The following is a 26,984-nucleotide window of genomic DNA, read 5'->3' on the forward strand; positions in this document are numbered from 1 at the left end:
GACGAAGAGTTTCTCTAAACCAAATCTAGCAGTGCCACCATGCAGCACCATGCTGTCAGTCCAAATGAATCTTACTTCCATGGTTGTTGCTCTTATAGGTTTATTACGCCTCTGCGCCATGACAGTCCTGACAGGAGGCATTATGTTTTCAGGCTGTACGTCCTTCTGTCCGTCTCATTCTCATGTTCTCATATTCATCAAATATGACACAAACGTCCACTTGACCTCAAGGATGAACTGATTAGATTTCGCTGGTCAAAGGTTAAAGGGACCGCGACCACACACAAAACATTTTGGGCCATAACTCAAGAATTCAAATGATAATTTTACAAAATTTCACACAAATGCCTAACAAACGAAACAAAAATGATGACATGGGGACATTTTATGTCCAAAAGGTCAAAGGTCAAGTTCACTGCGACTCAGGAACAGAAGGGGAGATTGTGACCATATTTCACATGCTAATCTTGGGCGTCCACGTTGAAACTGTGCTGATTGTAAAGATCTTCTGTGCTGCAGGGTGGAAAATGTGTGTGAAGCATCCACATTTAACTGTTTGTAGCTAATTTGCAGCAACATTCATATTTGAAGCTGTAGTCCACCACAAGCTCATTGCTTCTGCTGATACTGAGCTTGTGGTGACTGTCAGTGCACCACATGATGTAGCTCTATCCGACCCATTCTTACTCTTAGCTGTGTAGTGTTGTTTTCCAACGTGCACAGGAATCATGCATGTTAACATAGTAAAAATATCCATTTCACCAAAAGGTACACTTAATATCTTTAATTAGATTCCTTCCAAGTCTTCGCTACATATATGAGTCTGGAAAGACATGGATGTGACTGACTGGTTGGTGGAGGCATACAGCTGCAAGGAGGTAATTCTAGTTTTAGTTTTTTTTGGCAACAGGCTGCAATTTTGGTTCCAGTAAATACACAACGAATCTCGTATGACTGTTTAAATGTTAATAATCAATATGTTTTATGTTTACACTGAATCAAATGATGATTTGTAAAATGATGAGCAATCTCTTCAGCTCTACGGAGCATTTTAGTTCGTATTCAGTGCTTTGTTCTGGTTTTACAGCTCATTTGCTCTATTTTTCTCTATTTGGCAGCAGGCAGCAAGTTTTCAGTACATTTTAGAAGATTCAGCATATTGAAATTTGTTTTGTGCATTTTAAGCCATCTCTTGGGGAGCAGTGTGCAGCCGCTGTGCATCACGTGGGGACCAGCTTCAGCTGGACAAGACAGGGGCCACTGAAAACAAAAGTAAGTAACTGTTGACAAATTGGGGACGTGTTCAGAGAGTGAAAACCTTGAAGCACTCAGTGTGAAGTACCTGGGTATTGTTTGTATTGGAGGGAGCGTGGCTGTCTACAGCCTTGCCAGGCCAACAGAGGGAGATAGGAGTGATATGGATGGTGGTGCAGCTAATTACATTTCTTTTTTTTTCTTGTGTTTGTGTCATCTGAAATGAATTCATTCATCCAATTCATTCATTTGGTCAGTGAGGATGGAAATGAACTCTGTGTGCCTCTGAATTAGTGCAGGGCTACTTTTGGATCAGTTTAGTTTCCATTCTTCTCTATTAAGAACACGCTTCCTTCCCCTTCACTGTATTTATTCAAAACTGCACATAAAGTATTTATGATTTAACTGAAACAGGTATGCATTTCAAACATTAGCCCTTTTCATAAGAGCACTAATTCTTCCTTTTGAGAGCGCTGTCAGTGAGATTTGAGTGCTGGAATTATGACATATATGACAAATACATTATGACTATTAAGTGTAGTTTTTACAAGCACTACAGAGACATTTACTCATAAAAACGTATATAAAGCCCTCCTAAATTCTGGATTTGAAATTTGAAAAGAAATCTCATTGAAAACTAGTCAAAACTGGTTTATTCAGGTTAATTTTCTCTCTCTCTCTATATATATATATATATATATTATATATATATTATATATATATATATATATATATAATATATATATGTTACTTTATTCTGACCTTGAACTTACGTCTTGCATTGCTCTATTTTAATACACAAATTGCTTTTAAATTTTCTCCTTGGTGCTTTATTTATGGGTTTAATCATCCATTGTTTTAAGTTTTATTCCACCTTTATCTGTTGTATTGGCCTGTTTATCCATACATTTCTCAGTATTTTATTGCTGTGCTTATGTCTGTCCTGATTCTTATTATTATATTAAACGCATAATCTGAGAGCTAAATGATGACAGTTCTATAAAGACCTGCTTTTGCGTCCTATGCACTGTGAACAAACTACTTTCTAAAGTGTGGAGTGTATGGTGTGTGTAATGACTGGGCCAGAACTGTAGCGTTGCCTTCTATCTGACAAGCATGTGACACTGCCCCCCTTCATCCTCCACGACACCCTGGGTAGTGCTCAGGCACCCGGCAGCACTCACAGCTAAAAAAAAAAAAAAGCGACTATATTAGTGTGTTATATAATAATCCTGGTATAAAGGACTTCTTTGTTTCAGGAGTCTGAATTAAATGAATTCAGTCATAGAGATGTGTTTCCACCACTTGTTGAGATTTAACAGATATTTTAGTGTATGAAGTGGTTTTGCTAAGCTTTTGGCAACTTCCGTTGGTGTTTTCTCCTAAAATATGAAGGGACTCCTCAGAGAAAAAAATGAGGGTCATAGTTTATCATCAGCGGTGCCACTATCGAGCTCTACTTTATCCAGCTCTATGTGATGATATCTGCACCGTGCTGTCCAAGATCTGTGGCAAAGACAATTCACTTTCACTGTACTAGCTGTGGTCGGTCAAGTTTCCGTTGTTCAAGCACATGAAGGGTAACATTTTTAAATCTTGTCAATGACAGCAACTAGAATAGTGAATTTCTGCATAGAAACTCATAGGACAACTGGTTATGTTCAGGTCATCGAGAGTCTAAACAGAGGTCGCCTCAATATGGATAATATAATTCTGCTTACATTCCAAGGAAAATTGAAGAAATTACACGGTGAAGCTTACATAAATGCATAATGTAGCATGTAAATGTGCCAAAATCAATTCTTCCCATAGAGTCACGCAACAGTAAAGAACCTATGGTCTTTGAAAACATACAGTTTAACGAGGCTGCTGCTAAAGGCCACTGTAGACAAAAGCATCAGTTACAATTAGTTCGCAGAAGTCATGTGAAGCTCATAGCATCGAGATTCCAGCTGGGCACAGTGTGTACGCAGTGTTCCCGTCTGATTCAATTTACAAAGAACATGTGAGTGTCACTTAGAGGACAAACACAAAAGCACAGGAAGATGACAACAGGAAGCCGTGAGCGCACAGCTGCGGTTATTTCAGACTGAAAGTAGACAAATGTCCTCTCCGTATCCATTGCTTTGATTTAACCCGCCCCAGAATGCCTTTTGGAGTTGTTCGGTATATACCGTGTAAGTCAGACACAGACTACAGGAGACACCTTAAAAAAATAAAATGAACTAATTAAAGGAAACAGTCAACATTTTTGAGAAATATGCTTATTTGCCTTCTTGCTGAGGTTTGGATCAGAAGATCCATGTGAATGTGCTCACATCCCAACATGACACGAATTACAACATCATAGCCTCCATGTGCAGAATTATTTACTCAATAAACACTCACATGCAATAAGAGAGAGGAAAAAACAAAACACAAGAAAACAAGGTGAGGAAAGGGGTTTAGGGAATCTCTGTTTGAGGATTTCATACAAAGTTGTGTTGAAATTAGGAGAGAGAGGCTTCCAGACTCTCTTGCTGAGAGAAAATGGTGCACAGAGCATTGGCTGCACCATCTCATCCTGCCTGGTGCAGTACCACGGTAAAAATACGATACCCAATAAACAACTTTGTGACTGTTGGAAGAGCAGTACAGGAAAATCAGCAATGCCAATCTCCCATCTGCTTTCTGTCTCTACAGATACAATTTCCTTAATCTGCGGATGGTTTTTATTCCCGTTAAAAGATGAATTGCATTTATCCAATTCTTTAGAAAAATATCTTTTAAAACAAATAGTTTGAAAATGAAAAAAAATCAAAGCAAGATGTTCATCTTGAGTTTATTCTACCAGCTAAAGACACAGGGAGTGAGGACCTTGTTTTGCCTTCTCTTATGCTGGTGATATCTAGGGCATGAGGCCAGGTGCAGATATTCTTTCCCCAATTTTTATGCTAAGCTAAGATAACACGCAATCTTCCCATGTAACTCTCAGCAAGAATGTAAATAAGCCGGAAATGTTGAATTATGCTTTTAACGCACAGTCATCTTCTTCATGAGCTCATCTGACTCTTGCGTTGGTTACCCGTGTTGCTCTCTGCCGGGGGGAGAGAGCTCAGGTAAACAGCAGGATGTCCATCCCCCATTATCAATTATGAACCCCAGAGAGCTTCGATTGCTGGGGCTAATCTTGGCCTTCGAGCCATGGGTCACTAAGTGTTCACTCGAGAGTGATTCACCCTTCATTGGAAAAATCAAAGCGGCTGCTGCTGCGCCGGCAGTCTGTCGTGCTGGTTTCGCAGAGCCAGTGGAGATATCGCATTAAGAGACCACACACGCAGCATGACACGCTGACTGGTCGGGGATGGAACTTGTGTAAAGCAAAACCACAACCATTTGGGGATATAAAGCCAGCGGCTCACTTGGAGGGGTGATTAGTGAGCCTGTTGAGATGTGATGGTGTCAGACTCGACTCCCACACTCCGATCTCCAGCTCCCATCCATCGTCAGTTCCTCTAACATCCAAACACTGACTGGATTTCTCTGTGGGAACACACATGCGAAAAGGCCTCTTTGATGAACGCTCACAGTTTGTGGATTCTGAAATAGACTAAATAACTTTTCATGAGGGAGCTCCTCTGTGGTTAAAGAAAGCTGAAATGTTCTCCCAAAATATTTTATTTTTCATTTTTAAGCATAAGACACAAGATGTTTCGTGCATATCAATAATTCCCAGTAAGGAGGCAACATAAGCAAGGATTTGTATTTAGAAATAGACTGTTTATATAAAATATTGGGCTGTTGCTAGTTATTTTAATCTGATGCATGTTTGGCAGAAGAAGTCCTCATACCTCACTGTCAGTGTCCTCTTCCAAAATAACCCTTATGACTGTTACAAAAACAAATTTTCTCAGTGCTTTCTGATCTGCTGCCTCTATGGTTAAAGCTGTTGTAATTTTTATTCAGTTTTATATTAACAATGGATCAAATGTGTCACGTAAAAGGAGTCACTCGCAGTAAAGAACACAGGTAGTAATCATCTACAGCTCACCTGAGCATGTTTTAGCTTCTTTCAGCTCGTTGTCACAACCTTACTGTATTGGTTCAGTCTTAATGCTCCCATCAGCATCATTTCCATCCAAAGCAGGCAGCTGTTTGCGGAGTTGGTGGAGACCAAAACAGAGCTAATAAATATTGGACTTCAGGTGACTAGAAAGGTGACTTCACATGTAATCTAATGTTGCTCTGTGTCTGCCAGATGTGTAAACTGGTAATTGTTTGCAGAGACATTTGCTGCCATATCATTTGACAAGATGATAATATGTCAGTGTTGTGTTTATGTGCTGCTGCCGAGTTGAGAATAATCAGTTACTGCAGGTTTGAGGTTTGCTGAAACTGCTTGGTTAAGGTCAGAAAGCTTTGCAGGACCACTGTCTTCTTAATAGTTCAAAGTTCAAGCCTTCATGAAACAGATTTTCTTTGAAGATTTTATACTTGCATCTAAAACTGTCATTTGCGTTTGGAAAATGCAACAAAGAGAGGTTTGCTTGAGGAGATGAGAAAGACAAAGTTGGCACAAGCCATCTTACCACCAAAACCAACAGAAACCAGGTCACTGTGCTGCACTGGAGCTTCACTGAGTTAACAGAGACAAAAACACGTCCGTGACCTAATGCTGTGTTGTTGACGTCCGGATATGGCCAGCAAATATGGAATGCATTGCATCTACTAATGGGTGAGTGAGCTTGTAAAGCTGTTAAGTCATTTCAACGCTGACAAACAGCTGAATGAATTGTTGTGTCTCTCAGGACCAGCGTGTGACACATTCAAACTGAAGTGCATGGGTGCAGCAGAAACCTGACGTTATTCAAATAACTCAAGCAACAGAGATAAAATTGACATCATTACTTTGTGTTCCCCTCTCCAGAAGTGGTGTTTGTTCACTTGTCACATATTGTAAAAAGGTAATGAATTTTGCCTTTGTATTTTTTCATTTGCTCTCTAAAGGCAGATTAGGAGCCTCAGTTTGCAGTCAGGTAAACCTCTTGCTGGTCTGAGGAATGAGAACTATCTAAAGGAGAAAAAACAGTTTCTCTGCTCATATGAAAGTCACCAAAGGGGGCGTGGATTTAATGGAGTGCATCAACCATCAAAATGAATCTCTAGCGTTGCAGCAATTACTTCAGTGTAATCTCACACTGCTGTCAATTGCATTTTCTCTGATAGTTGAGATGTTCAGGTGGGTGTAAAGGGTCACATGTCTGGAGATGAAAAGTGAACGAAATGAATAGATTTCAGGGTGTTTTTAGTGTGCACCTAACTGATGTCTGCACAGTATCTTTGCACCTTCCGTCCACATCACAGACTGTGCCAGTGGTGACCACAGAATATGTCATCAAAATGTACACAGGTAGCTATTGTTCCTATAGTCGTGATCATCTGTCTGAATAACCTTGTCCTATTTACTTTCACTTCTGAGTTCTGATCTGTGCTGTAAATGTGCTGAACCAGGCCATGCATGATGTTATGAGGTCAGGGATGTTTTCTCCAAAGCTCACACCCACGTTGAGTTGGTAATGGCCCTGTGAACCCATCTCTGTTGTGAGAAAAAAATGATTTGTCTGGATCTGCATGTATATTACATTTTGACTCCAGATAGTCTTTAAGGAGGTCTTGTGAGCGGTTCTGGCTCCCTAAACACATCATTCCTTCTCTCTCTGTCTAGCTCTCCATATTGCGAAGTAGGGAGTGATATTGAAATAATTCACCTGCACCTGTGATGTAGTTTCACATTACATAAAAAGCCTACAGCGTGTTTTCAACCCATCGGTCAAACAAAGCAGGACTATATGTGATGGCCTCCATCCTCTCCTGGGTCCTGGCAGAGGAATGTGATCTCTCAATCCACCCGGATCTCCTGTGTGCAGACTGTGAACTGTGTGTGAACTGTTTGACCTGGATGAGCTCTCACAGGTCTTACAGGACTCTCACAGACTGGACCCACAAATAAAGGCTCTCGCTCCCGGCAAAAGTTCAGCTACGATGAGACTGCTGCGATGAATGTGTTGCATTAATACCTGAGGGAAAGTAATGCTTTTCTAACACATTTCTACGTTTTAAAGCAGTGTTCAGAAATGATGCATTAACTCTGGAAAATGTCAGTGACGCCTTCCTTCATTTCGTACCCGAGCTGTGGATACAGTAGTGGACAGTGTGGATTACAGCCGGCAGAAGTGTGATGTTATTATGTTTCCTCCCTCTTGTTTCTTGCCTGTGTTGCTGCACCTCGGAGCAAACTGATCCAGGCAGCGGACACCGGCCAGTCCTGGAAATCTGTCACCTGCAGGTGTCACATGCAGGAGCCGAGACAGCGGGCCGTCCCTCACTATGGCTGGTACCCAAATAAGCCCCGATGATTTGTCTCATGCGCAGCGCCGCCCTCTTTCACACCTCCCCGTCACTCCTGTGTGGAGCAGTTGTTTACCTCTAGCTCGGGTTACACTTGTGGTTGTGCCTTGGCTAGTCTTGTGAAACCAAAGAGATGACCTGGAATTCTATCCTTTGACCCCTGTGTGAAAGGTACGCTTGTGACGAGGCTGCACGCACATGATTGAGCTCTTTCTTTTACTCTTTCTTTCTTTTGTGTAATTTCCCAACTGCTATTGAAATATTTTTTTCTAAAGCATTTATGGGCAAGAGAAACACGCAAAATCAGCACAGCCTGTCAAAAATAGAAAAAATATTCAATAGCATAAATATCTCTGTAATTAAAAGAGAAATCTTCCATGATATGCTCCAGGACTAAACACTGCTGCAAGTCACACACAGTGTCATATTTCAGGTCATAGTCCTCAAACTGGACTTACCATCTCAGTGTATAGACTGACCTTGAATGGTGGGAATGTGAGCCACGGTGGACACAAGGCAAACAGAGTGCGTATCATTCAGGAACAGAGCAAAGGGTTTTTACAGTTACATAAAAAGCTTGTTTACAGCACAATAAACAATCTGCCGCATAAAGAGAGCGCTCGGCAGATAACAGAGCAACAGATTCTGCTCTCAATTCTTATGACCCGCACAATAAAAGTGACAACAACAGCACCTCCCAGTTACTTCACAGAGTAATACAAATAGACTTGTCGCTTTGTTTATATGTCAATATGTGCAGAAGCCACTCTGGACAGAGTGACCAGAACAAAATGTTAAAGGACACGAGGCCAAGCTACCTCACTGCCAAACAGCATTGATACAATAATAAATATTTGCTAATGTGACACAAATGCAGCAAGTTTATTATTGATTTTCAAAGCAATCTGTTGCAGATGTAAATTTCATGTCACACTAAACGATAACTTAATGGGCCATGCCTGCTAATCCACAACATGGGACCGCAGCCTGCATGCTGCACAAGTTGAATTTTTTTGGTCAGGTTTTGCTTCGTTGAGGTTTTTGGTCCCTGGGATCCAGTTCCTCAAAGTGCTATGTTGTTATCCATGGCTTCACTCTTTTCACATTTCCATAGATCTTATGGACCTCACCGAGACTTTCTTCATGCTGACATGATTGTTATTTTGGCTTTCAGAAACAGCGGAGTCACCACATCACTGCAAAACAACGTCAAGCCCGGAGCTCTGATGATAGTTTGCTGAAAATTAATGTGTTGATGATGGCGTTAAAAGAAACACTGAAATATAGAAACTGCTGAGTATTGAGTTCAAGTGCACCTCAAAATACAACATGTTTAAAGGAACAGCTTGACATGTCGGGAAATATGCCTGCCCGCTTTCTTGATGAGGTTTAGATGAGAAGACTGATGTCACTCTCATCTTTGTCTCTTCAATATGAAGCTACAGCCAGCAGACAGTTAGCTTAGCTTAGCTTAGCTTAGCGTAAAGACTGGAAACAGGACACAGCTAGTCAGGCACGAAAGTAACAAAATATGCCTAATGTTGCTCAATCATTCACACATTATATGACTTTTGTTTAATGGCAAACAAAACCAAAGTATAAAAACAACAATTCACCATTAGCCTTTGTATAAAGCCAGGCTGGCTGTTTCCCCAGTTTCCAGTCTTTATGCTAAGCTAAGCTAACAAGCTGCTGGCTGCTTCATATTAATCGTACAGACCAGACAGACATGGCAAAAAAGAAAAAAAAGCAGATAAGCACATTTCTCAAAATATTTGTCAAAATATTCCATCAAGCAACAGAAAGTACAACAAATTAAACAAATGCTGAACAAATAGCAAGAAAGAAAAAAATACTTGTATTCAAATATTTGATTTGAGATGTTACAAAGAAAATGAGCATGAAAAAAAACAAGCTTGTTTGTACAAACAAATCAAGATAAATATACATAAAGCCAAATGCCAGATTTGGCCAGATTGGATTCACCTTTACGACTATAGTAGGCTAACTTTTCACTGATAAATCAAGTGCATCTATGCAGAGCAAACTGCACTCAGCTTCCTGCTGTTTCCTCAGAACAAGCTGGACATTGAGAGCACAATGGCACATGGTGTGTGAGGAAAAATCTAAGTACTGAAACATCAAAAGCCTCAGTGCAATATGGATGATTAAACACATAACATCTGCTCTGAGTGACACTCCCTTTTTTCCATGTTGCACCAGCATTCCTGAAACTAAAAGCACATATATTATGACTGTCAGACAAAAAAATCTCCCACACAACCCTGCAGAGAGCGGCAGACATCTGCTGCAGGGCGATATCGGATTTTCTGAGGGGCAGTTTAAAACATAAAAATATGCATCTGTGTGACATTAACGCAGGTTATACATTAACCCAGTTTTCAAATGCCTCCAGTGCACAACCAGCGTGGCACTCTGCCTGTTCCCTCACCTGTTTTTCGAGGGCAGATGTTTCCCTTTTAGAACGTGCTGTAAATCATAAGTTGTTGGAGCAACCGAAAAGGTTGAAGACCAAACAGCACTCATATTCCAAACATGCTTTAGTGAGAGGCTCATGCACCGTCTCGTTTGTTCGCTCACTGCAAACAGTCAGGGAGAAACAGGGACTCTAGAAACTCATGGTCAAAACCTATGGACATCTTTGCTGGGACTAAAGCTGCCATGAAGATTTATATTTTAGAAAAGAGACTATTTCACCCCTTCACAATAGCAGTGGGCCATTTTGCACCAGCTGGCCTCAATGAATCACATCTGTACCCAACGCTCAGGTTACACAGTGATAGACATCAACAGGGGTAACTAAGAGACGACCCTACGATGCACTTGCCCACCATTAGCATGCTGCTGGTCTGATCTGGAGACATCCAATGACAGCCACTAGATAGCATGCGTATAAACAGCATGCAGCAATGCAGCATGGCTCACGCTTCAAATGCAAAGCCCAGCTTCAGGTCGAGGGCAGATCTGGGGCTTGAACATACGTGGAATGCTGTCCTTCTGCATCCCAGCAGGCAGCTGAACCCGGCCGCGGTTTGCACAGACAGCAAGAACAGGGGAGATGTTGTCAGCAAGACAAAAGATTAAAAGTGTAAATGTCAGGCATCATACAGAGGAAGCACTGAGGGAACGATTACTATGGTTACAATGTAATTTTATTTTTTTTCTCCTCTTCTCAGGATTTCAAAAGAAAAGCGCATCATTACTTGGTGATTATGGTTGTAATTTTCTCTTCCTTGTCAGAGGCTGCAGTCACTAGGATCTTACATTTATCATTGGTGCAACAGTTTCCTGCAACATGTTACCTTTTCCAAAAGCAGAGCAAGCTTTATGTGAGGGACTCTATGAAAAGCATTAAGATGGGGGGGTGGGGCTGTTTGTTTCTGTTTATTGTGCATCTTAACAGGAAGCAGAACATGAAGATAGAAAAATATGTAATAAGTACAAATATGTTTTTAAAAAGTCAAAAGTATCATATTAAGTGACACAAATAAAGGAAAGTATTCAGTTTTGCTATGTTTGCTTTAATTTTGCCATTTGCTGATTCCCTTCTAGCGTGTGCTTTGCTTGCCAGGTGAAAATGATTATGCCATTAAAATTTTATATGCAACATCTTAAATATTTTGCACAGATTTAGTTATTAATACAGAATGAATTGTACATTAACAGTGCGTTAGCTGAAAATACCTGCAGTAACACTGGTCTTTGACTGACTACAAAAGCAAAAGTAGATTTTGCCATATCTGTTTTATATCATTAGCAAATCAAGCAGCAGTGTTTGCCTCTCCTCGGAGCTCCCTGTTCCCGTTTCACTCTCCTTTGGTATGCAGACCTCTGGCATCTTCAGTCGAATCCTCCTGCTGCCAGCCCCTTTCAGATTGTCTGCTGACAGTGGTTTTTACCGGCATGGGATGAGATGAACTGCCAGAGTCTTTCGAGTTCACAGAGGATATGTAATTCACACATGACATCTGAATTAGCTCCTAATCAGTCTGTTGGTCATATGACATTTCCCTCAGAGGCTGCAGTCAGTGGCAAGGCTACAACTAATAGCATTAGCTCCCTGCTCTCCTTAGCCTTATCTCTTAACCTCAAAGGTATAATCACTGTCTTATCTGCCCTCAGCAGGATTGAGTGCACTCACTTTTCATACAGTGGAGCCATCTGAACTGACCAATCATAACTCCAGTTATGTAAAAATAACATGATAATGGATAATAATGAAAAATTATGTCAAAATTATGATTCTATTACATGCACTTAATCCATGAAATCAAAATCTCTCGGGGGGGAAGTTTTCAAAGTCAATGGGTGTAAATATTTCATAGGAATAAATCACTGCAATTACAGTATGTCTCCATGGAGGTACCAACTACACACACACAAAGGGCATGTTCATTTGCCCTCCGGTAAACTGCTTGGGAAGCAGGCACATTAAAAATATCTCAACAATATGAGGCAGGGAATACAGTCCTTCCTTTATGAAACATCTGCTTTTTTGTTCTGTGAGAGTGGAGCTGATTCATGATGATTTTTGATGACATTGGTGGGTTGTTGCTTGTTCTGGATCATTTTATATTATTTATGGCATTCTGGCTTACACTTACAATATAGCCAAATACAATCCATCATGTTTAAGCTCTCCTTCTGACATGTGAGCTTTTTTTTAACCATCAGTGACATGGTCTCATATTTTACTCTGTGGCAAACACCGTATTCAGTACGTTTGTCTAAATGGCATTATTATCATTTACTGATGCTGAACATAAGATTGCAGCACAGTTACTTTAAAGCCTGCTAATACTTGTAATGCAGCTTTTTTGTAACATAATGTACAAAAAAATATGTAGTACAAGTGTACAGTAGCTACAATATGTCAACAAAATGCTTTGGAAGCCCATCAGCTAATGAACTAAGTGAGCCTTGGATTTTCATACAGCAGTGGATACTTCTGTATTGCTTGTCGGTGGGCAGCAGGGCGAACACACTGTGGCTGAGGTGGTTATTGTCTTTTAGTATCGTTTGAGCTCATCACAGACACCTCACTGACATCGCTGATGCTCGGTAGTTGAATACTACTGATGTTCTGGACAGTTTTAATCACCCTCCTGTCCTGGGCTGTGCACATCCAATGCCAGTCTGTGCTGTTTCCAGTCAGGATGCTTTTTATTGCTCCTCTGTAAAAGTTAACAGGAATTTGGCAGGGAATTTCTGCTTTCTCAGGTTTCCTTGAGAAACAACGTTGTTTCTGAGCTTTCTTTACCAGAGTGGACATATGAGACGGCCATGACAGGTTCTCTGTGACACTGATTCCCAGGAAACCAAAAGTGTTCACCTGCTTCACCTCAGCTCCACTCTTGTAGACAGGAGTGTGCATCTTTGTATGCATGCACAACAACCTGCAGGCTGCCTTCCAACATCATCCTGAGCCATTGTTTATATTTCAGGGACGTTCACACAGCTGCCCTCTTCGGTTTGTGTTGTGGTTTTTTTCAGTGTCTCTGGGAAGAAGAGGACAAACCAAACAGGTTTTTGCCATGTCAATGGGCAAAACAGCATACTGTTGACGAAACAAAGAAATAGAGAAACAACTGACTGCAATGAGACGAGACACAAATAACAGATAATATTCATAAAGTGAGATTCTGCTTGTCAAATTGTTGACATCCTTCTCTTCACAGTAACATATGTCCTGAAATCGAGCGAGATGCAAAATGCAAGATGCCGTGCACTGAATGACTGCTGACACTAAACACAGAAACACACACAGACAAACATGCACTGCTGACACTGTTGATGTTACTCATTTAAAACGTGTGCACATTTATTAAAGGAAACCTTTTAAATATCAGAACAACAAATACAGATTACAACTTTTTCACGACAAATTGAATGGCGACTCCTTCAACAGGACAACCTGCAGGTTTATATGAGAAGACACACTTTTTCAGGAACGTGCCACGTCCATACACTTCCACATTGACCTCTGGGAGCTGCCCAGCGCAACAACAGTCTTCTTCTGTTTCCCTGTGAGTAGCTGCGCTGCTGTCAGGAACCGTGAAGGCAGACGTTGAGGTGAGGGACATTATTCATTTCCCTCATCCAAACTTTCCCAGCTGCCCTATTGTGAAGGTAAATTTCCAAAGCTAAACCGTCAGAGAGGCACCCTGGATTACATTAATAACTTTCCTCATTCTCTCACATGCATACACACACAAACATACTCTCTCTCACACACACAAACCTCTTGTTACTGTGCAGCCCTGCTCCCTCCCCCATCCTCCTCCCCGAGGCTTTGCCATAAAACAACAGGGGAATCCGCCATGGTGACACCGTGTACCCTGGTACTTTTCCACAGATAACATGTAGTGAGAGGTAGAGTGTTGCAATATGTGTTTACATTGACCTGGCACATTTATTTCCTCACATTCCATATAGGCAAGGTAGACTTCGCTAAATTCCTCCTTCAGTGAAGTTGCTTTGTTCTTTGAGTGTGAATTGGCTGCTGATGAACTTAAGGAACTTTTCCACTTTTGGTGTCATGGTCTTCATTTATAGAGACTAGTAGTAGACTGTTACAAAACAGGATTAAGTCAAACAAGAGCAAAAAAAATGAACTTTTAAAAGAAAAAATATGGATCTTGTCAGTCTGTCAGACAAGCCTCTTTGTCCACTAATATATTTTTTATAAACTCCCACTGAGAAAGGCGTGCTGTCCACACAAGCCCCAGACAGTGACACATCGCTTTTCAAATGTCTTGATGCACAGAGTCCTCTGACGTGACCTTTCCTCCGCATGTACAATCCATTTAGCTACTTACAACTGAGGATGCATTCTCTGCTTTGGTGCAACAAAGCCACCATTCATGTATTCCCTCTAAGCATTTTATTCAAGGTTGGACCACGAGGACATGAGTTGTTGTCCTCTAATGACCTGAAACCAATGGAGATAATCCAAATATTGTGATTTATACTTTGGTCGATGTTAAAGCACACTGGCCTGTTTTCGCTTCAGCAAACACTCTCAGGAAATCATTGTTAAGAGGAAATGTTGAATCTAAATGAACCTGTAATGAACTGTTGCTGTTTCTTAACTTGCCTGTCACATATTTCACTAACTTTTGCGCTTGTTAATCAATTGCTGTTCTGATTTTATGCTCCCATGAATCAGGATGTAACTGCAATGCTCTGAATTCCTTCCAATGCTAAAATTCTCTGTGCACCTGTAACAACAAAAGCTCCAGCTTAGACAAAAATAAAATGAGGTGGATCCTTTGAGCAAAACAAAAAAAAACAAAAAAAAAACCACACCAATACAAAATAGTAATACCAGGCACAGGATTTATAAGATTCATATCAGAAGCGCTGAGAGGAAACTGCGAAGCTCTCTGAAACTTAGCAGAAGCACGTCCCCTTCGCTGGTGCCGAGCCAGGCTGTGGAAACCACAGATATGAAAGTAATGAAGAGCAGGGTTCCTGTTTGATGTCGATGTCGAACTGCCCTTTTCTTTACTCTAACACGAGACTTATCTCAAAACACCACATCAGAAGATACGCAGATAAAACATGTTCTGAAAGACTGAGAGGCAGTTCACCACGTTTCACTTCACAATGAGCTGATCTGAGTCAACTTTAAAACGTGTTTTAATGCTGCCACATGTGACTGTAGTGTGACTGAGTTTCATAATGTTTGAGCCAACTCTCTTTAACAGTCGGTCAATCTGCCACTGATACTCTCAATCATGCAAGAGTTTTTTGGTTTATAAAATGTAAGAGCGTAGTTCAAATCCCATTTACAATTTCCTGAAGTTTGTGTTAATAAATGATATCTTTTGCCTGATCAATGTAAAAGAAAAACACCACACATATTGATTTACGTTTTTAGGGAATGTTTGGTATGTTCACCCGAGACAGAGGCTGGTGTTGTGTTTCATGTCAGGTTATTCACACTGTCACTGAGATGATGATGTGTGAACAAAAAAAATGTATAGTCAGACAACCACACACACTTCAAGTCAGTCAGGCTGCGCAGGGCAACATGTTATTAGCAGTTTGACACCACAGTGTATTTGGTGCATCAGCAGTGGTGGCCTTAAGCATCTGGGGGTCCATTTCAAGAGCCACCCCCCCACCCCCCACATTTCTTTCTCTGGGAAACTGATCATTTATGCTGAGTGTTATTCCTTTCAGCACTTTACAAGCGCTTTCTGCTAATGTTAGAGTTGAGTGATTATGGGACATGCATGACGCTTTTGACCACGGCTTCTGGATTGGCAGTAGTGCTTCCAGAGATTCCAGAGACAGCGAGATTGTCACAGATGGTTTCGGTTTGTCTTTCGAGGACTGTCTCTTTCACTCTTTTGTTTTGTCCATCTGAGGAGAGTCTGAGCTCTGCATTGTCTCTCTGGAGGTCGACTATTGGTTAAATTCTAAGATTGTCCTCCAGTATCTAATCTCCTGGTGGAGATTAAGAACACCCAGTTTTTCACTGATAGATTCAAGTACACCGAGCTGCATGTTGGTGGTGATAAGGTTGTCAGTGTCAATGGACGAGTATGTTTTCTTTCCTTTTTGCCGAGTTTCTAGTCTGATTGTCCATTTATTTGCTGTCCTCCTCCATTGCGCACTTGTACCCAAAAGGATCAATAAATTCTCCAAGTCCACTCTGAAATGACATTGTGCTGTTGTGTGTTTGTGTGAAAAACTTCACTGGGGTCCGAAAAAGTTCTTTGGGGTGAAGTTTAACAGAAGTGTAGAGTCGGATCTAGCAGGCGGGCGCCACCATGAATCTCAAATCTCACTGTCGTGGTCACGTCTCATGATCTCAGAGCATATCATACTCTTTGTTGTGTGTGTACATTTGTGTATTTTTTTTTATTATATTATTTTTTCCCATTTGAAACATATGAAAGATCACCAATGTGCATCAGGGTCATGTAAAGGCCAACAATTATTACACAAAGACTGCATACCACCTGCAGTTTAAATATATACTTCTCAGTAAGCCCACACAGACTGCATGAAAGCAGTTCAAAGTTCACTATGTTTAGCTCACATGCACTTTCCATATTCAGTGTTTCACGGGTTGTGCAGTATATACTTCATCAGCAGCTGCTGAAAAATGACACTGAACTTTGTGCTATAAATAAACGAGTCACGTATTTTCATGCGTCGCTATACTACTTATACTTCATATTATTCACTTTTTGCCTTTCTGTGGCAATTTTGCAAAATGTGAAACCACAGTCTCAATATCTTGCAATTCAGACGTTGCAAAATGTTTGCCTCTCAGTTGTACTGCTCCCCAAATTCAAGTGCATGCTCCAGGGTGGACAGAAATGAATACTTACTCTTACTCTTTCCCCCTAAGGCTACATGTCGGTGAAGAATGAACTAGTTTTGGACTCATATTTTACTGACGTGACCTTTGATCCCTGTCAGGCAACCACGTGCCTGGGTCTTGTTTTGGGACGGGCACGTTGATATCCGTCTGCGTCTAGGCCCCCAGGTCAGCTGAGTTCATGAGAGGGGGGTGGGGAGAAGGAGGGTGGAACAGCAAGAAATTTGTTCCAGGGTTGGCTGGCAAAATCCCAGGCTGTGTTGTTTTTCATTCTTCAGATGGGCCCCGCTGAAAATGGAAAAGGTCGTCTGTTTGATGTATGGGAAACAGGCACACACGATCGGAAGCTTTTCTTCTTCCTTCTGTAACTTTTGTGGGTTTTTAAAAATCTTTTTGAAGGGGCATTCCAGCACCGGTTTTCTCGTGGCTGTTGCTCCTGTCAGTGAAAATATCTTTTGTTGGGTTGGAGGAGCTTTCTTCAATATTTCAAAAACAACCCTGGTGATGTCATAGTGATGTCATTGGGGTTATTTTGGAGACTACAAATTCATAAAAAACTTGAAGACTGCACTCTAAGAGGTGGGGATTTACCTTGCAAAGAAGGCCTCAAGACAAAAACTGTCAAGTTGGGAAATGTAGGATCCAGTATTATTGTAGAGAATAAAAGTCTGGATATCTCAACCTCTTTCGCTCTGATTGTGAGCATTGCTTTTGAATCTGTCTCTTGAAAGCCCCACAACATTGTGGAAGGGCAATAATAAATTGCTGGGGGGGGGGGTCCTTTAATTGCTTTCAAATGAACCCTCCAACACAGTTTACAGAATGGTGTTCACTAACAGCAATAACAGAAATATTTTTTTGCTTTCAGCAGATTGAGCTGACGTATTTTTATGTGGTGCAGCAAAATCAGGCCTTCCTTGCAATAAAATCAAAACAGACTGGCAGACGGTTATTCTCCAAAAGCAACCAGAAGCACCATGTTTGTTTGATTATGCTGATTAGACTCTTAAATGTACGATATTTACCACACGCAGCAGTTTATGCCTTCCACATCTGCTCTAGCTTATCTACTATTGCACTGCAGCAAACCCCTAATGTGACGTTAAAGATGCTGCACTGATATAAACAAGGAAAAGGCTGACTGATCAAATCTATGCATCCTCTTGCCGGCGAACAAACAACTAAACCAGGAAATCAGACGTTTATTTTCTGCCAAGGGTATACGACAGACTGAACTAGTTTTGTCTCTTCTTATTCGGACCAGAAAATGTTGCTTCTTTCAAAGGATGTGGAGATTAACGCACAGAAACTTGGGCCACTAAAGATAACCTCAGGGGAAAAACACCTAGAGTGAAAATATTAACTAGAAATAGACCTCTTTGTTGCCATAGCCACCTGCACAGCTGTAATTTAGACCCATTGAGCTGCTCTGCACATGGATTTTATGTGGAAAGATTCTGCTTGAGAGTTCATCTTTTCTGCAACACATACATAATAATGACAGGAAACTTTGCTGTTTTTCTCCTAAATGCTTATTTTACACTGTTTTATGCGTGGGTGGGAGGAAGGGTGATAATGTTAGCAGTAATAAAATATTTGTTGACAATTTGTGCTAGCAATTTAACAGAATTTCTACTCTTACTTGTGTATAATGGTGCCCATTGAGATTTATTGGGCTTTGTTAATGCTTAAAAACAAAGATGTATTGTAATGTGCCTCGTGACATATTGACTAAATGCATGTTAAATAAACATGGATCAAGTCCACAGTCTATGATGAAGTGTAAACGTTTCATTCCAGTAATGGACACGTTCCGTGTAGTCTCAGTTGCTAGCTCGAGCTCTCAATCACTGTGGCTCTGTTTTTCTCTCCCACTGGTCTGGTTGACTGGTCTAACCTGCCCAAATGTTTGTTTAGCAAAGCTTTCTTGCAGCTCAATGGTGAAAGTGAAAGCTAATGCCAACAGATGGCAATACTATCTATTCAAAAACAACCTGAAAACATAGAAAACCCTTTTGTCTTTCAATATCAGACTGAACAAAGTTCGTCAGATAAGTAAAAATTATTGATCATAGTGTGCCATAATTCAACACAATGGGAATTTCATTTACAGAATTTAATGTTTTCATTCAAAAAAGGCTTTTAAAACATAAATGCAATCAGCAATTCTTCGTAATTTGTTAGCTACAGTTTGATCACATGCACAGAAAAAGCCTGCCCAACATGTTCAAAGGGGGGAAGTAGTCGCAGAATAGATTAAGGTAGCATTTACAATCATGGCACACATGATCCTACGTGGTTACAAAGGAACTAGAGAGCAACGCACTGTTTCTCTTGAGGGGACACACAAATAGTACCAAATGTATAAAAAGGAGGCCATTATTAGTACTGTTTTTGTGCCATTTTGCTGCTGATTTGGAATTAATCCAGAGCGAGTCATTAACAAAATGGTCAGATAACTAACATGTCATTACACACTGCTTCATTAACATAACACACTATACAGCATGTACTATATACTGTAGCTCTTGATACAGGGTTATTCGGGAACTTCTTGGTAGTTGTTCATGAAAGAGCAGGTAGTTCTTGATTTATTGAGTCATTTATTGGTAAGTACTCAAGATTTTGTGTCACCTTGATGAATTTACAGCTGTGATGGCAAGACAGGAAGTGGTGGGAACACAGATCAGTGTAAGTGAGCCTTTTGGAGGGTTGAGGACTTCACACACACTCACACACTTTCTATAGCCATTGGCATTAAAAACAGGGCTTCACAACAGCTAGTGTATGCAAGAAAGAGCAGACACACACTCCCAGATGTGAAATCAAGTGTCACACAATGAATTATCAATTATGCTGAATTTCCCAGGAGGCCAGCTGAATATTTATTCAACATTTTTATATATTAAAAAATGTGCTTAAAGACGTAGATGAAGAATTCACATGAATCACATGTTCACATTTTCAATTGAATCAACATTGCAACTTTAACAGGCTGCTAAAATGCAGCTGTTCAGAGGGAGTGACACGTGAAACCAAACAATTGAGTCAAACATGCGGTGGAAAACGTAAAAAAAAATAAACTAAATAGGGGGTGCAATATTTGAATTATTAGAAAATAAGATGACTGACTTTTCTCAACTCTTCGCAGCACCTCAGGCAAGTTCACGGCGACAACATGTTCTCATATTCCCCACGGTATTTATAACTCGGTCAGCTGATCTCGCACTTGGACCCACCCACTACACAGGGTCATTAACTTATTACCAAACAAACTAATTAACTGATAAACTGTCAAACACACTCCACACCAATCCTGAAAGCGCGTTTCAAGTAATAGCTTTAACCCAGCAGCAACCACGTGTCGTACTGTACAACGTTAACGCTGCATGGTTGAAATGACGCAGACGGCGGCGGCGCGCTCCCCCGCCTCGCAGATAATGGTACGGCCCGGTGTTGAAATTCCGAGAATTGAGCCGCTGTGTTTCTTAGAACTGGATTCTCAGAACTGGTGATGCTCAGAGTTTCGAGGAAACTTTTACAAGGTGACTTTTTTTCCCTTCCTATTTTCTCAGCATTGGGTCAGAAGTGTAGCGAAGTAGCGGAGGTGCATGTGGCTGCTCCCGGGCTGGATTCTTTCGCAGTTTTTAAGCCAGAAGTGAACTCAGAGATTTGAAACTATGAGGGCTGATTTTGACAGTTGCGCCGTCTTTGACTGCGTTTTAGACGGAAGTGCGACTTTAGGCTGCGTGCGGATTTCATGTCATCGCTCGTGCTTTAGGAAGGCTCGACTTGCTGCTGTTAGACTGAAAACAAACTACAGCTGTCCGACGTTAACCTTTTAGCCACGGCAGCGTTTTAGTTAAAGCTTTTTATTTTACTCGTGTAGTTGTATTTGATACACCTTTCGGCCAAGTTAGTGGCTCCCAGACCTATCAGACGTGCGAAAGTGGCGCAACAGGATCGGTCGGTCTGGTTAAGTCATCTTATTTTCTCTCTGCGCACATTTCTTTTGTCGACAACCAACATTTCCCCTTGAGCGAAAGTCTCCAGCGCGGAGCCGACGACTTCCCACCATGAGTTTTGAGCCGAGCAAACACTCGAGAAACTGCACGACAGTCCCCAGACACGACAAGTTAACGCTCTATCTGAACTTGAGCGGACTTGCGCTGGCCTGCTCGGTGGCTCGCAGCCCAAGTTACGCAGCAACAACTAACCACTCCTTGAAATCACATCCTGCGAAACCCGCGCCGTCTCGGTTTAGGCTAATATTTCGCGGTTTAGAAATAACTTGAGGAGGTCGGTTTAGAAGGAGGGGCAGCACACGTTAATGGGTTAAATGAGATGAGTTCTACTTATGTCGGGGAACAGGAAACCTCCCCGTGCGCTGGCAGCCTAATCTTAGCAGCCAGGACGGAATGTGCTCAACGTCAAACACGTTTGCAGCGCGCAGGCTGCGGGCGGCCGGCGCTTATCCGCCGCTGACGCGCCTGGAGGTGCGAGAGACGAGGCTCAAACACAGGCATACTCACGTTGTGACTTCAGGGGCCAGCAGCGCACCAGTCTCCCTGCATGTGCGCTTATTGTCTGTGCTAAAGATTTGCGGTCGTCACAAAACTCTCACTCTAAGTCGCGCAGATGTTGAGCCACTGAAAAAAAAAAAAAATCATTGTTTTCGACAGTGACGTGTCAGAATATCGATCATGTCCTGTGTGGTGACGCCGCTCTGACGGCCCAGTGAGAAGTAATTCGCGGGTCGGAGAGGTGCAGTGAACCCACCTTTTGCTTTTCTCTCTGCAATGACGCCGCCTCTTGATGAAACGCAGGCAGGACACTTGTGAGGCTCAAAGCTTGTTTTCACCATGAGCCCTGAGGGCAGGTGGCCTGTGTTGGCTCACAGTATGAGAAAGAGCCGGAGGTGATGAAATATAATAAGAGCGTTTATTATCTAGTCTAATTGCTCATTTATGTATAATTTCCTACTTTTAATTTATTGCACTTGTGTTTATTTTGGCGTGTAGAGTGATTAATGTTTGAATTTTGCGCTTTAACAGGATTTCCTCTGTGTAACAGAATGTAGCGCAACTGAGCTGCAACATAAAATGTATGTCTAATGCTTGTCTAGTGCATATGTTATTATGTAATTAAATAATGTAACTCATAGTTGGCTAATCTCTCTGATGATCTGATTTGATTCCTCACGTTGTTTTTCTACTCAGCCTACGGTATGTGTACCTCTCTTGAGTGTCTTTTATGAAGCAGTGGATCACTTTAAGGGTCGCGAATAATCAGCAAACTCACAATCTCTGCCCTTTCTCAGATTTTGACAGCATGGCCACGGCTGCAGATGGCTGCATTCAGTTCACACGCCATGCAGGCGACGTCCTGCTCAACTTCAACCGCCTCCGCAGCAGGAACATCCTGACTGATGTCACCATACAGGTGGACGGGCAGCATTTTCATGCTCACAAGGCCATCCTGGTGGCCTGCAGGTACGCGCCATTGTGAGGTCTCATGCCGCACCTAGGGACTCTCTTTGTGCCTAATGAAGGGATGCTATTTTTGGGACCATATTTCATATTTTTTAGTGTAGTGAATCACTGCCCCTGACACAGCCATGCTATCTAGTTTCATGAATCATCCCAAATAAATTAATTTTCAGTAGTTAATGACTCTCATCTGCACACACTCAACACTGTATCCTCTGTCCTGTTCTCTTACAGTGGCTTCTTTTATTCTGTGTTCATGGACCCTGAGAATGCAAACCTTAGTGCCATCAGCTTAGACCCCAAAGTGGACCCCAAGGGTTTCTCCATCCTGCTGGACTTTATGTACACGTCCTGTTTGAACCTTAAGGAAAGTCTGGTCCTGGCCACCATGAACACAGCCATCTACCTCCAGATGGAACATGTGGTTGACACCTGCCACAGGTTCATCAAGTCCAGGTAAAGGCAAATTAAAAATTAAAAAAAGGGACAAGACACACTCTAATGGTAAAGATGGAAGAGATCTGAGATGGATTTAATAAATTGTCATTGATTATGTTTCTGCAGGCATCTGTCTATGAATATTGAAGAGGTACACATCAACTCATTGCATCTGGCCGAGGAGATCCCTGCTTTGAAGCTTGTCGATGAAAAGGGGCTGAACTTTCAGAACAACCACACATCAACCTCATCCCCTCTCCAGGAGTGCAGGGGCTACATCCCCAATGTTTTCAGGGGGATCAACACTTCTGGCTCCTATCATGTCTATGGTGACCTCCATGTCCCTGCGGGGAAGCTGGAGGGGTCCCACAAGGCGTGCGACCTTCCCAGAGGAGGGGCCTTGTCCCAGAAACGATGCTTGCAGGTACCCAGCACAAACATGGCTCACAATGAGTCCACTACCATTATCTCCCACCCTGTGCCATGCCACCCCAGCTTCCCCACCACTATCATACGACCGGCAGGAGCCCACAGGAGCCTTCAAAGGCCTGATACACCCATAGAGGAAGACAGTATTCAACATCCACAGACCAGCTGCCCAAGATTGTCTCCAGGTTTTGTCAAAGGTGTGATTTGTAGCCCTCAAAGCCCCCTCAGATCTGACTGCCATCCCAACTCGCCCACAGAGTCCAACAGCAGCAGAAACGCCACACTGAGCCTCAAACAGCCCTCAGACTGTCCCAAAGACACCAAGGCCCGAAACTGGAAGAAGTACAAGTTGATCATTATGAACCAAGCTCCTGATGAGGAGAACAAGGAGGCTCAGGGAGGCAGCGCTGAGACTACGGCCATGTCCCCCGCACTGAGCCCCTGCAGGAGCGGTGCAGCAGGGGGACACAGTGAGGTCCAGGAGGAGGGAGCCAGTGACCACAGAGAAGAAATCCTCATGTCTCAGAGTGTGGACAGCTGCAGCAGCAGCACCTGCAGCGGCAGCAGGTAAAACCATCTCACCGTGGAAACTGTAAACCTTATATAAAGAGAAGAAGTTATATTATATTTATATTAACTCTGTGCTCGTTTTTTGTGCACAGCCACCGCAGCTGCTCCTCCTGTGGCTGCGACAGCCCTCGGTGCATGGAAATGGGTCACCTTTCTCCTGACTCATACAGCAGAGATGACCCCACCAAACTACACTCAGAGTACTCCTCCTCCAGCTGTGGTAGGTGGATTCACACACGTGTCGTGCTGTTGCCTGTATGTGAATTAGAACCAGGATTACTCTAAACAAAACTGCAGAGTTGTATTAAATTCACACTGATTTAATTGCTTCTTTCTTCAGAAAACAACACCTATTTCTGCAACGGGTGTGACTCAAAGTTCATAGAGGAAGATTCCCTGAAAGACCACATGGTCCAGGTCCACAGTGACAAGCCATACAAGTGTGACTGCTGCCAGGCTGCCTTCCGCTACAAGGGCAACCTGGCCAGCCACAAGACCGTTCACACAGGTAAGATTAATCATCCCTTTAAGTACCATCAAGGTGGCTTCATGGATGTGACTGTTCATTCACCACCTGCTGATTTTACCTTCCAGGTGCGAAGCCCTACCACTGCAACATCTGCGGTGCTCAGTTCAACAGACCAGCCAACCTCAAGACGCACACCCGCATACACTCTGGGGAAAAGCCATACAAGTGCGAGACATGCGGCTCCAGATTTGTCCAGGTGAGAGAGCAATTTGGCACATCTTCAGGAAAGCTTTGCAGATGTCAAACCGCTGCCTCTTAGTGTACGTATTTCAATTCATGTTGTCATTTTCCTCCAGGTGGCCCATCTTCGCGCCCATGTGCTAATTCACACGGGAGAGAAGCCGTACCCTTGTGAGATCTGTGGAACGCACTTCCGCCACCTTCAGACGCTCAAGAGCCACATGCGTATTCATACCGGAGAGAAGCCTTATCATGTAAGCTTCCGAGTCTGCCCCCACCTCTTTATCCACTGTGCCTTCTGGCTAAAAAGAGAATAATCCCTTCTCCCACATGATCCATGTGCCTATCAATAGTTATAAGTCCCAAGTGGTAATCCTGGAGAGCTATGAAGTAAAGCTGTGGGGGCTGGGGGATGAAACTGTGCATTTAAGAAGTGATTCTAAATTATCGTTTCCTTGTCCTCAGTGTGAAAAATGTGACCTGCACTTCAGACACAAGAGTCAGCTGAGGCTCCACCTCCGGCAGAAGCACGGCGCGGTCACTAACACCAAGGCTCAGTATCGCAGGACACCCAGCAATGTCGTCACAGGCCTGGCGAGCTCCTGCTGAGCCTGCTGCAGCCCTGCTGAGCGGCATTTTTTAATTTTCCCTTTGCATCGGCTGCCATGTTGTCAAAAGATTTTTATTTTTTCAAACAGATACATAAATATTATATATATATGCCCATTATGCATTTGTACGTGATGCACAGTACTTTACGTCAGCTCTTTGATATTTCAAAGATTGTAGAAGTTTATGCTTTCGTTGTGAATGTCTAACAACAGAATGTACATTTTGAATGTGAATATTTGAGCAAGTGTTTCTCTGTTTTGCAAATTACTGAACTGAATGTCAGCATTGAAGGACAGTCCTCTTTCTTGTTCAGATTGAGAATCACTGTTACGGTTTTGCTATAGATACTGGTATGTCCAGTAACGCGGTCACAGTTTATGCAGTTATTTTTCATTTGGTTGTATTTGTAAATAAGATAATATATATTTTCAGATTGCCGTCTGCTGGCAGAGTACGAATATATTTACGTAAAGTTTGTTTTCCTTACGTGCAGTGAGCTTAACTGACTGTCAATAACACAAGGGCTTGTTATTTTGCCATTTCATAGTTTATGGTACGTATTGTAATATGTACAGATTGTAATTCCTTTAAAATTTGTTATGTACATATTGGTTGTTTTTTTTATCGTATCTAGGCTCCTATTGATATTTTGCACATACCCATTATGCTGTAATTCATATATTTTCATACTTTTCATTCAAATATTTCTACTTCATGTTGTTGACATGTTGAAATTGTTCATTAGACCCCGTGCCCTGCACTTGCTCTATTCTTATTTATAGTCTAACGTTTCTTTGCTGTATTGTATTACATTTTGGTGCTGCAATGATCCATTTTTCCCAGCGGGATCATTTAAATTTGAACAGATTGTATCTAACCTTACGTATTATAGTGCACTCATATGAACCAGTATATTCATAGTGCCTTACAGTCACACATTACTATTGGCTACCTTCCCAGACTATTCATACCTTAGAAGTTTGAGAATATGAAAACCGTGGTAGTTAGAAACTGCTTTTGTGATGCGTTTCACATATGGTACGTTGCCCTATTGTCATGTGTATGCATGTCAGGTACTTTTGTTTTGGAAGCTGATAATCTGATGTGTGTAGTGCTTAAAATACAGATACACCAGGCCTCAAGCTAAAAAATGCTCAGGAATATTAATATGTACGCAAATGTAATTGTAACAGCACACACACATGTGTGTGTATGTGGGTGGGTGTGTGTGTGTCTGAAATATACTGTATATATGACATGAAAATAAAATGTACATTATGCAGCACTTGTGCAATAACTATTTTCATGAAAGATGGCTCTCCATGGTGTTTACCCTTCTAGACCATCATTTGTTCTCCGACAAGTTAAAAACCAATATGACTTTAAAAATAAAACAAAAACAAACTTAAGGTAACCAGATGTATAAATATTTAGGTTTTAGTTTGCCAGTCAGTTAGCCTCTATTTGTGTTTAGCAAGTCGAAGTCAATGGAGGACAAGAAATGACCATTATTCATTATATCAGTAAGTATATGAATTGAATTGAAAAAAAAACTGACAAGTTCTAAATATAAGATAATGCTGAAATATGGAAATTTTAAATATTAAATACTGAAATATATGTAGACAGAAATACAAGAATAAAATGTAGATCTGTTGAAAGGCATTTCCCCATGAATTATCAATATGTACCCATATATTATTTTTGTTGTATTTTATATATTTAGCGTATCAGCAAA

At 41.7% G+C, this 26,984-nt stretch overlaps 1 protein-coding gene across 4 annotated transcripts; it reads left to right on the top strand.

Moving 5' to 3' along the window:
- The first annotated feature begins 20,446 nt into the window (after positions 1 to 20,446).
- On the top strand, positions 20,447 to 26,524 carry bcl6ab (BCL6A transcription repressor b). 4 transcript variants are annotated; one of them, XM_041949376.1, is made up of 11 exons: positions 20,587 to 21,917; positions 22,054 to 22,103; positions 22,219 to 22,224; positions 22,320 to 22,491; positions 22,723 to 22,944; positions 23,053 to 23,922; positions 24,018 to 24,145; positions 24,266 to 24,433; positions 24,520 to 24,650; positions 24,751 to 24,888; positions 25,100 to 26,524. In XM_041949376.1, the coding sequence occupies exons 4-11, from the start codon at positions 22,331 to 22,333 to the stop codon at positions 25,241 to 25,243; spliced, it is 1,962 nt and encodes a 653-aa protein (XP_041805310.1). In that variant the 5' UTR covers positions 20,587 to 21,917; positions 22,054 to 22,103; positions 22,219 to 22,224; positions 22,320 to 22,330; the 3' UTR covers positions 25,244 to 26,524. The 4 variants fall into 4 exon arrangements, with proteins under 4 accessions (XP_041805309.1, XP_041805310.1, XP_041805307.1 ...); XM_041949375.1 differs by lacking the exons at positions 20,587 to 21,917; positions 22,054 to 22,103; positions 22,219 to 22,224 and adding an exon at positions 20,447 to 20,544; XM_041949373.1 differs by having other exon boundaries at positions 22,054 to 22,491.
- Positions 26,525 to 26,984: the final 460 nt, after the last annotated feature.

This window comes from Chelmon rostratus, chromosome 12, assembly GCF_017976325.1.
Source record: "Chelmon rostratus isolate fCheRos1 chromosome 12, fCheRos1.pri, whole genome shotgun sequence".
NCBI classification, from domain to species: domain Eukaryota; kingdom Metazoa; phylum Chordata; class Actinopteri; order Chaetodontiformes; family Chaetodontidae; genus Chelmon; species Chelmon rostratus.